Source organism: Halyomorpha halys, unplaced genomic scaffold, assembly GCF_000696795.3.
Source record: "Halyomorpha halys isolate HHAL.00 unplaced genomic scaffold, Hhal_1.1 Scaffold294.1, whole genome shotgun sequence".
Taxonomy (NCBI): domain Eukaryota; kingdom Metazoa; phylum Arthropoda; class Insecta; order Hemiptera; family Pentatomidae; genus Halyomorpha; species Halyomorpha halys.
In genome coordinates, this window is record NW_027113117.1 from 4,476 (window position 1) to 15,444 (window position 10,969).

Genomic DNA, 10,969 nt, shown 5'->3' on the forward strand with positions numbered 1-10,969 from the left:
TCAATGATAAATATTTTGTTTGCTATTGTGTGTTACCTCCAGCATACGGACAATTAATTACGGTAAATTAATCACATAGGTTAACTAAAAATCTTCCTATAGTTTTATTTACTTTATAATTATAATTTTTTTCTTAAATTTTACTATTATTTTTATATTGTATGTACTTGAAATACATGCGGTTTAGTACCTGCATGGAGTGTCTATATTCAATAAAATCTACAACTATAAGATTACTAAGAAGGAGAAAGATCAGAGGTTTAAGGTTTGTAAAGGTATATTTCTTTATAATATTAACTTTTTATTGTATTTTAATTGCATATCCTCAGATAATGTTTTGTTTAAGTAAGACTATTTTAAATTATAGAATAAAATACATGATCATTTGTAACAATTAATTTAATAAGCTTACATTTGTGTTTTATTTTTGAATAATGTAACGTTCTTAACTAATTTACTGAGATAAAACGTGCCGGTTATGCAATTTAGTTTTGAGGATGTTAATTTAAATAATAATTCCTTAGGAATGTGTCCTTCTTAGTATTGAGGAGCATATCTGAGTATCCTGGTGAAGGCCTGAGGACTGTAGGAATACACGGGTCCTTCGATGGGCTGAACCTCCGTGTACTGTAGTACTGCCTGCTGTGCCCCACTGTTAGTAGCCTCCTGGCTCCTGTACTGCTGTACCTCTCCTGTCAACGGCACTGGTAGGTACCTCACTACAGGTGTCTCTTCTGAGGGTTCTTGTCTGTACTGGCTGCTAGGGGATGGGTACTGGTACTGTAAAGTATATTATAGTTACTAACCTTATAATGCTAATACACACTAAGCATATTTATTTATTAAATGTATTTATTCACAAAAATAAAAAAAGTCTATTTAAATAATTAAAACACATATAGAAAATGGTATATATAGAATAGACATCTATGGTATCATGTATCCATTTGAATGGAGTAATTCCCTTCTACACCGGAAAATCGACTGCATCAATACCAAATTAAAAATATGTTTTTCTTTCTATAGATCATTTTAGCCTGTGTATAAAAGATGTGATACATTTTTCAAGATAACTTTGCCCCTCAATTTCCTTTATGCTATATCCAACTATGGCTAATCTTCTGTGCAGATCGGCAACATTTGAAATATCGATATTAACTCCATAACATTATTCAAATTCCTGGATCTTCCGGTACCAATAAATTTTCTTTTGTATCACCTCTTTCGTTGGGTATGAGGTAAGTGGAAACCGGGTATCTTCAGTACTTTTAAAATATAATTAATGTAATAAAATAAGATGGTCCGGGTGCGGACATAGGAAAAGTCAAATAGAAAATAAATAATTTTAACGTTAATTTTAAACGTTTCACCCCACGTTGCAGGGATTCATCAGGGATTAAAAAAAGATACAAACACTTAAATGATGTAAGCATAAATGAACAAAGTAAATGAAAAAGTAAAAAGTTTCTAGTCTGAAAGGTACGTTTTCTATCTTGTCCATTATCTTCCTTTATTCTTGATTTTATCTCCCTGTTTCTAGCTCTTAGTTTGTACTGTATTTTATATTTCTTTATTTTATTAGTCCTTAATTCCGTTTTCATTAATCGTCGAAACACTTTTATTATTATTATTTCATCAATTTTTTACGTTTAACTGTACATCTATTTAATTTTTCATTTATTTTGTTCATTTATGTTTATATCATTTAAGTGTTTGTATCTTTTTTAGCCCTGATGAAGCCCTGTAGCGAAGGGCGAAACGTTGGCTCAATATAAATAGTTTAATGAGTTTTTCTCTGACCGAACTCGGACCATCTTCCTTTTATTATTTCAAACGGTCAATCACTGATCTTCCAATAATTTTCAGCGTATTCGAGTATATCAAGGCGATACCTGTTTTTGGAGCTAAAATATAATTTTAGTTATATTAGGCGTATTTCTGGAGGGGAGTAGTAATTAAAAAAAAAAGTCATAGCGCTCGAAACCCAACGATTGCCCTGCATAATACACCATCGCTCGAGAGACTGATTGTAAACTTCTAATTTGTTTGTATATGGGAAGTTATGGCTTACCATAAAATTATGCTAGGTGGAGTTCAAACCAGACTTAGCCTGACTGATCCTTTCTGAAAAGTGGCGCCCCAACATCAATTTTGGAGTAATTATTATACCCAGGCATTTATATTCATTTACTACTTCAACTGGGTTTTCTCCCAAACTCCACCTCTCAAACCTGGATATCCAACCATCGTTGTAAAAAACTCAACAACAATGAATATATTTATAATATGCTATTGAAATCATGGTCACATTGCGAAAATCATTCTTCCTTTTGACTCTTCTTTTTCTCTCATTATTAATATTTAATGAAAAGCTTGTAAAGTTTATAAGAATTACCTGAGCTCCTTGCTGAGAAGCCTTGGCGTAGTTTTGAAAAGCTTGGATCCTTTCTTGAGGGACTTGTACGAAGTAGGCTCCCCTCTTCTCGGCGAACTCTGGGCTGAGAATCTCAGGTACCTGTTGTTGTTGATTGAAGTTGTTGGAAGCATATTGTTGTTGTTGATTGTAGTTATTGGAAGCATACTGTTGTTGTTGATTGTAGTTGTTGAAAGCATACTTTTGCTGTAATATGAGATATTATTAATGTATAAGTAATATAATTAACAATATAATATTATTGTATAATGTTATTTTATTATCTGTTGTACCTGTTGTCCTGAGGTGATGGGTGCTGTTGTGTACTGCACCTTCTGCAGGCGGCCATCTTGGAGGTACACGTGGTATTCACCTTGTTGTGAGCCCTGTTCTTGCTTCAATCTCTCGGAGAGCTTTGCGTTTACGTCTTCCAAGTTTTCTGTTCCGTCCTAATCATTATAATTCGAGTTTTTATTATTATTTGGAATTATATTATAATAGTTGTAATTCTAATACTACATATTATATATGTATCTGAGGATACTTGTCAATAACCCTTACTTTTCTTGTTAAAAATAAATTAATTCCAACATAAAATTTAAATACGGTTTAAAAAAACACATTATTATTCTAAAAACGTTAACTTGAAGGGTGTGTGTAGGAACCAAAAAACCAAAAACAAATTGGAATCTTATAATGGGTAATTTCCAACTCCTGGATAAAAGAATCCAATGATGATCTTCTTGTTGTTTGGGCCAGTAAAATCAATAGTTTGTTTCTTTTTTTTTTAAATAATAAAAAACATTGTAGATAGTCTTAAATGTCTTTAAATATATTAAAAATTACAAAAACCAAAATACGCTCAGAGTAAATTATACAACCGAAATTATGTGTAAAAAATTAAGTCAGATTTGTTTTAAGCTCCTTTTGAAACCTCTGAATAAGAATTTTCATATAAATCAGAATTTTAAATTTTTGACCTAATTGTTGGAGGGTGTTTATTAGATACTCCTGCGTTCACGAATAAAATTATGTTGATTTATCATTACGCTTTTATCTTTTAACTCCAACGCTTCTATAACTGTTAGAAAGCTGAATATATATTTTTTCAGCTCATATCAATATTTTTATTTGTTTTCTTCCTTTTAAATAGAGAATACATAGTTAAAAATTAAGAAAGACTTCTCAAAAACCTTCTCTCTGAGCTTCAGTTCTAATTTGTTTACGTAGGTTTAGTTTCCACCATTTTCTGGAGTTTTAATGCCCTAAAACCACATTTAAGTTTCGTGTAGAGTCATATTGGAGTGATTGTATTTTTGGTAATTCTCGAAAATAAATGGAAGCCTCTGCAATCCAAGTTGCGAAAACGTTGGTATTCTTTATTTATACCAAAAAAGTATATTTCATCTCACTGTCTTAGGTCATTTGGCCTAAATAATTCCAAAACCGTGCTTTTATTGCGGCATAATGAGGAAATTATATATGAATCGATAATTTCCAATGTTGAATAGAAAAAAATATTTTCAATTGTTTTAAATGATCTTAGGTGCATACAAAATCACAAAAAATCACCTCCTTTAAAGCAGATCAAGAAAAATTTTGTGGACTTCTGGCAAAGAGAAAAGCAAAATACGTTAAAATGTATCAAAACACAAGATAGTAAAGTTTTCAGATACACCACTGTGGTCTTGTACTGAGGTATTGGAATACTGGGGTCGTGTAGGGTATTGTTGAAGATAATTTTGTGGCTGGGTAGTATCCATAGTTCCATCCTTTAGACAGTTTTTACAGCTAACATCTTAACCCATCCTCCCATTATCCTCACTAATTATGCCAATGACCCATGTCAACTGTCAGTGAATAATGACTCTTTCATTGTATCCAATCCCACATTACATTATCACCTCTGAAAAATGGTGCCAAAACCTGAGAGTAAAAAAAAATCAAATAAATCCCATCAAATCACAATTTACCCTTCGTTGTAAACTCATGACATCTTGCCCCATAGTACCCTTTAATAATTCTCCACTTATCCTGTCGAACAGATCCGCTACTCAAGACTACATCTGGACAAACAACTGACTTGGAACCCTCACACAAGACTGAAAAGATAGGAAACAGCTTGTCGATTCCGACTTTTACTACATTTACTAGAAAAACGTTCTAAACTTCCAATCCATTGCAAAAGGCTGATCTACATGACTATTATTAGGCCTGTCTGGAGTTGAGCTTTGAGGCTCCACTAAACAATCGAATTTCTCTTGTATCCAATCCTTAGAATCCAAAATCCTTAATTCTCCTTACTTTGTCGCAAATTAAGTCATCCATTGTGATCTTAATGTTCCATATGTTGTCGATTTGGTCAAATACCAATCCTTTTCATGATAAACTTCATAATAACTCAATTAACCTGGCTTCTCCTTCGTTACCTGGTCCTACTAGGTGTTTGAAAAGAAGGAGGCCTCGAGATTTTTTTTAGAAATGTTATTGGAGTTCTATTGATGCGTAGATTCTCTACATGTTCGTATTATGTAATTTTATAACTAACATAAAATTTACTGGTTGTTTATGTTTTAATACAGTTGTAAATATCATATATAAATTTTATATGTATAAAAAAAATTGGACTTAAGACTTGAAAGGTTGGAACAGAGCACATATGGTTTTATTACTTTACTCACAGCGACAGGTCTTGGTGTGGTAGATGAACTGTTGTTGTCGTTTCCCTTGGCTTGCTGGAGCGGCAGAAGAAGGAGAGCACCTTGTGCCTTGGATCCAGCCGGAGAGTAAGGTGCTTCGGCGGCCAGGCAGCATGTGGCTAAAGCCAAGATGGATATCAGGGTCTAGAATAGAGAATAAGCTAATAAGAAGAATATAGTTTTAATTAATTTCTTCAGACAAGAGAAATAGCCCGATATCTAAGGAAACTATGAAAAGTGCAATATAATAAATATGAGACAATCCAGAGAAAAAAATATGTGTGTTATTTACAGTTATATAATGGATCGCTTGTGCCCTCACTCATCCTCCGCTGGCTTTTATTACCAGTGATGCGGTTGAGAGAGAAGTGCCGGGATCAATGGAGTCCTGCTCTTTCCCCCATTAGCATTAGTACAAGCGTACACTTGGTGAAAAACGTCACTTATTTCACTCCGATTTTTTATTACTTTAATTAAAACTGTGTATAATTAATAGTCAAAATTGTCAAAAAGTCTACCAAGTGAAGGTAGGGGGAATAAAAAATGGTGGCTATAACAAATCGTTGAAAGAAAATAATTTTTCATTCAGAAGTCTATGTATTAAAAGAGAGCATCATTTAAAGTACAGTAAATTTGCTAAAATGTGAGCTCTAATAGAGCTATTTACGTTTTTTAAATGCAACATTTCATTAGAAATGCGCTGAAAAGTCGGTTAATGAGTTTATTGTGAGAAATCTGTGTCTCAAAAACCATTTGACGTACACATATCTATTAACACTCAGATTAAAGCTAGTATAATCTACTATAAAATAGTAATGACATTTATCTTAGTAGGAGTAGTTTTTATGATATTTGGCAAAAAAAAAAATTCATAAATTGTTTGAATAAAATTCTGTCCAATAACACAAAAACTACTAATTCTGCGAATATAAAAGTTATAAACTACTTTATAGTATATTTAACTAGCTGTGACAGACATCTGTAGGTCTCATGGCTTCTGAGATATAATTTTAAATCAAAATTTTTTTGGAAGAGCTAGAAATCAACATTTTGTGAATTCTTTTAGTTGAATATCATAAAATCTACAAACCATACGAATATAAACGTCAGAAACTACTTTATAGTATATTTAATTAGCGTTATCTTTAGGACTAATAGACATCTCTACGTCAAATAATTTTTGAGATATTCATTTCTCAAAATAAATTTATTAATTACTGAGTTTTCAGTGCTTTTCTTTTGAAATGGTGTTTTTTAAAAATCGATATCATGAGAGTTATATAATGTAAATTGTTCTATTAGGGCTCATACGCTAGAAAATTTACACTACTTTAAATGATTTTTTATTAGATTTTCTAATGTTGTCAATAATTTTAAAGATATAGAACTCAGAAATAATTTTTTTTTTAACGCCATTTTTTATTCCCCTTAACTATACTTGGCCGACTCATAATTTTTGACTAGTAATTATATATAGTTTTTATTAAAGTAATCAAAAATTGGGGTGAAATCAGTGACTTTTTTCTCCATAAATAATTATTTATCAATATCAAAAATATAATGAGATAAAACATCAATGAGATCAAATATTAAAAAATAAAATAAAATGTATGTACTAAACAAAGAAAATTAAATTTCAATAACAGCAGGTAGATTTAAAGATATGGAACTTGGAATGAAAAGTTAATTTTTCGTAACGTTTTGATAAAGTAATTATTTATTCTATTATTGTGGTATTTATTCCCCTTAAATATGGCAGTCATCAATTTCGACAAGGAACTATACGAGTATATAGTTTTCATTGAAGTAATAAAAAATCGGGATGTAATAATTTGATTTTTTCTCCCGGACCCTAGGACTACATTGGTTGCAAGTGTGTACAAGCTACTTACCTTCATGTTGAGTTGGCAAACTGGTACTGGATGGCTGGTGATGAGCTGTGAGGACATTATATAGCCGTGGGCACCTCGCTGTGGCCCTTGGCTATCGCTGTAGTGAGCATATCAATCAGATCTCGGCCATGACACCCGTCCTAGTAGGGTAGCAGGTTGGGGTCAATCTATGTTTATTAATAAGTACATATTGCGTTAATAATATACTTATTACTAAATGTAACTAATGATTTGAATAAATAAATAAAGATTGTAAATAACAATTAATAAAGATTCCTCATTAAGGGCTGATAATTAAAGCTAATTAACGTATTATTCTCATGTAAAATTAGTAAAAAAAAACATAAATATGATAAAATATAATTATAGGGGAGTAACTAACAAGAAGTAAAAAAAAATGTAATATAAACCTAAGATGCAGAAAAGACAAACAATTCGAAAACCAACACAATATCAAAAACTATATTAAAAAATAAGAATTAATTAAAAATGAATTAATTTATATATAGTAATAAGGATTCCATAAAAGTAGTTAGTTATTAACAAGTACATATTCCAAAAATTAACCATTTTTATCTGTGTTTTTGAAGGTAATTCTTCCTTTTTTTATTATACTGATTTTTTTTATTTATTTATCTTCGACGGTTTTGGATCCTAATTATATATACATCTGCTTGGGGCTTTGATTGAATAGTAGAACATCTGACGAAAAAAATATATGTTAATTAATATTTGACGTCTTGTATACATGGTATCCCAAACTGTGTTTATTATTTACAATCCTACTGGCTACGGGAAAGTACGTTGAGTGACCAAAGTTGGGAAAGAAACTCCTGACTCTAATATTTTTTGGGACACGTACATTTCGAAATAAAACCAAAAATTTTTATTTCGCAAGACAAAATTTTTATTTGTTGACTCTTTTCCGAGTACAGCAGCGATTAGTGTATATTTGTACTGCAACAACCCATAAAGGGTCGAGGGTTCAGTGAATTGTAAGAAAGTACTGTACTGAAAGTTCTAGACCATCGGTTGTGCAGAGAGGTGGTTTGGTCAAAATCACACTCGACCTTTTTTTTTGCCAAATTTTTACCCAGTTAGGGGAACCCAGTTTATGAGGCTCGGTGGACCCTGGAGGGCTCCGGAACCTACAGGGTTGACTCACAGCTTCAATAATAGAATACATAGCTATCTGCCATTGCCAGATTCGAACCCGGCTCCTTAGAGTTAGTAAAAAGATATTTTGAGAGAGAAAAAAATCTTATTTTCGTCATTATGGAAACAACCACAATTCCAATTGTGTCAACTTTTCAGAAGAGCATTAAAAAAAAAAAACTTTAATTATATAAAAAAATATTAAATATGTATGTACAGAGTGAAATATAAATAGTCAATACTTGTATTCATTAAATTACCTGAATACCATTAATCAACTATTGTCTTTATATTCAGCGGAGAATTTCATATTTATTCTGTTTATTAGAATTTTATAAAAAATAATAAATACTAAATGAAATTTTTTCATTCCCTCAAATTTCATTGTTACCCACCGTTTTTAAGAGAAGAATAGAGATCATAAATATTATATTTCTCCATTATATTGGTTGTTTTATGTAATGTTTAAGTTTGTAAATAAGTGCAAAGAAGAAATACAAATAGTTATAGTATAAAATAAACAATGATAAGAATATATATAAATAAGGTTAAAAATGAATAGTAGATGTAATAGCAAATAAAAATAGAAAAGCATAAATGAGAAAACAAAATTTAACACACTAAAAGATAGAAAATGAAGAAGTTGAAGCTAAGATTAAATAAAGGTCAAGAAAGAATAAATAAATAATAATATTAATAATAATAAATAAGTAAACAACAATTCAATAAATATATTTTTGTTGCAATACAAATCTCTTTACTTTTCCATTTTTAGACTTTTGGCCATTTATATATTTAATTTCAATGATATATTATATTCTAGTAATTTGTTACAGTACTTCAATTAATTAATAATTGCCCTTTTTAGAGAAATCCTGATTTTCAGAGTGAAAAAAAGAAAATCAGTTCAAAGAGAAAAAATTTCCTCTTAATCTTTACTTAGGGTTCAGCTTCATAAATTAATTTAACGATTAAATTTTAATAGACACGATATAAGTTGTTGACGTAAATATACTTTGTTTAATATTTTTTTTAGAATTCCTTTTCTTGTAAAAAAAAAATGTATTTTTAAAAAATCTAGAAGTGTACACGAATCAGCATTAAATTAATTTTAAATTTTAATTATTACGTGTTTAATGAACTACTTCATTTTCTATTTAGCATAAATTCCTATTGTTTGTAATGTTTATCTTTAAATTTATCTTTTAGTCTAAAAGCATCTCTTATCCGCTCCTGTTTTTTAGTTTGTTTAAAAGAATATAAACCTTGATATTTATTTTAATATTTAATTTTTTTTTTCTCATGACTAGAGAATTTTAACCATCTATTTAGCCAAGTCTTTCTAATTATTTGAACTTAGCTGTACGAAATAAACTGGTAAAAACATTATAAAAAGGATTTTGGTGAATTTCATAAATAAGTATCCCTGATAATTATATGGAATATCTTTTTTTAAAATATCTTTATTGATATTTACAGCTCTACATTAAAATATATCCTGTAAATTTGATCTCATTTATAATGCAATGATATAGGCTTGAAGAAAAACTACCCATAGGTAGAACTCTAATGAGGTTTTTACATCAGCAGGTCTCGTGGCCATCTATTTTTTCTGGTGCCTTGGAGGATTGTCTGGAATGGAAGAGGAAGCAAGGTTAGAAACTAGTGGTTTAGGGTGGTTAGGGGGTTTATAATGGAAGTAATAATATCTGATTCGGGCTAGATCGGTTACATGTGTAACATTAAGGTCTTTATATATGATTTTATTTGTGAGAAAGTAAGGATGGACAAAGTGGATTTTACGAAGGATTTTGGATGGTAAATGGAATATCAAATAAATATTTAATGCAGAAATATGAAATGTTTAGATATGCGTATAAAATATCTAACAATGTATAATATAAAACAATATGTATAATGTGAATAACCTATACTTTTGTATAAGCTTTTATGAGAAGGAAAAACTAAGAGATATTTATATATGATAATGTCTGGAAAATTATACCACCCTTAAAATTTCAATTTCCCTTTAATTATCAGTATCATGACATTTTCAAATCAACCTCCATAACCATAAATAAAATTGTGTACAATTTTAACATTATTTTAAGTAAATTATTTTTATAAAAATAACAATACTCTTTTTTTATATAAAAATTATACATCACTGTAATTTAAACCACCATTTAGATTATATATTGTAATATTTACCTTAGTAAAAACAAACCAATATATAAAACAAACAAAATATATAATCTTTTTCAATCTAAAATTTCAATTACTGTTTTTTGTTTAATAATTGTGTGAAAGCCAAAAATAAATACATACAGTATTTATAGTTGACTTATACCTCATCTAAGTATACTCGTCTTTTTTTTCTAATATCTAAATTATATTGCAATATGTATTGTTGTCATCTTTAAAAATAAATTGATTTAAAATCAATGTTCGATAAACTTCAGTTTTTTTGTTTTTTTTATATGAATGTTTTTCAATGTATTTATGCTCATCTTTTGTCTGTGCACTGCACTCTTTCTCATCCGGGACCCTGTACTTTGGCATCCTTACAACATTAATGAATCAGAACAAGCTTTAACGGCCATCAGTTATTACCCCCCAATCTCCAGATTTTTTTCCAAATTAAAAGTACTCACTTTATAGAAGCTGGTTGTGCCAGAGGAGGGCTTCATAACCCATAGAGTTAACTTGAGGATAGTATAACAGAATAAATAGTTATCTACTGCTCCACAGCCGGATTCGAACTTTTGGGGTCGGTAGCACAGCTGTAGTATACTTTTTATTTATTGATA

General features: G+C 30.1%; 1 protein-coding gene across 2 annotated transcripts in view; it reads right to left on the reverse strand.

Annotated features, from left to right (window-relative positions):
* Positions 1 to 144: 144 nt before the first annotated feature.
* Positions 145 to 10,969, reverse strand: part of LOC106680850 (vacuolar protein-sorting-associated protein 36) — a 133,144-nt gene continuing 122,319 nt past the window's right edge. Inside the window, exons 2-6 of one of the 2 annotated variants that reach the window (XM_067050723.1) lie at positions 7,005 to 7,171; positions 5,086 to 5,256; positions 2,707 to 2,862; positions 2,396 to 2,620; positions 145 to 780 (exon numbers count right to left, since the gene is read on the reverse strand). In XM_067050723.1, coding sequence (XP_066906824.1) covers positions 538 to 780; positions 2,396 to 2,620; positions 2,707 to 2,862; positions 5,086 to 5,256; positions 7,005 to 7,061 — 852 coding nt within the window. In that variant the 5' untranslated portion in view covers positions 7,062 to 7,171 and the 3' untranslated portion in view covers positions 145 to 537. Of the gene's footprint in view, positions 781 to 2,395; positions 2,621 to 2,706; positions 2,863 to 5,085; positions 5,257 to 7,004; positions 7,172 to 10,969 lie in introns of those variants that run through there. The other variant, XM_014420835.3, reaches the window with a different exon arrangement.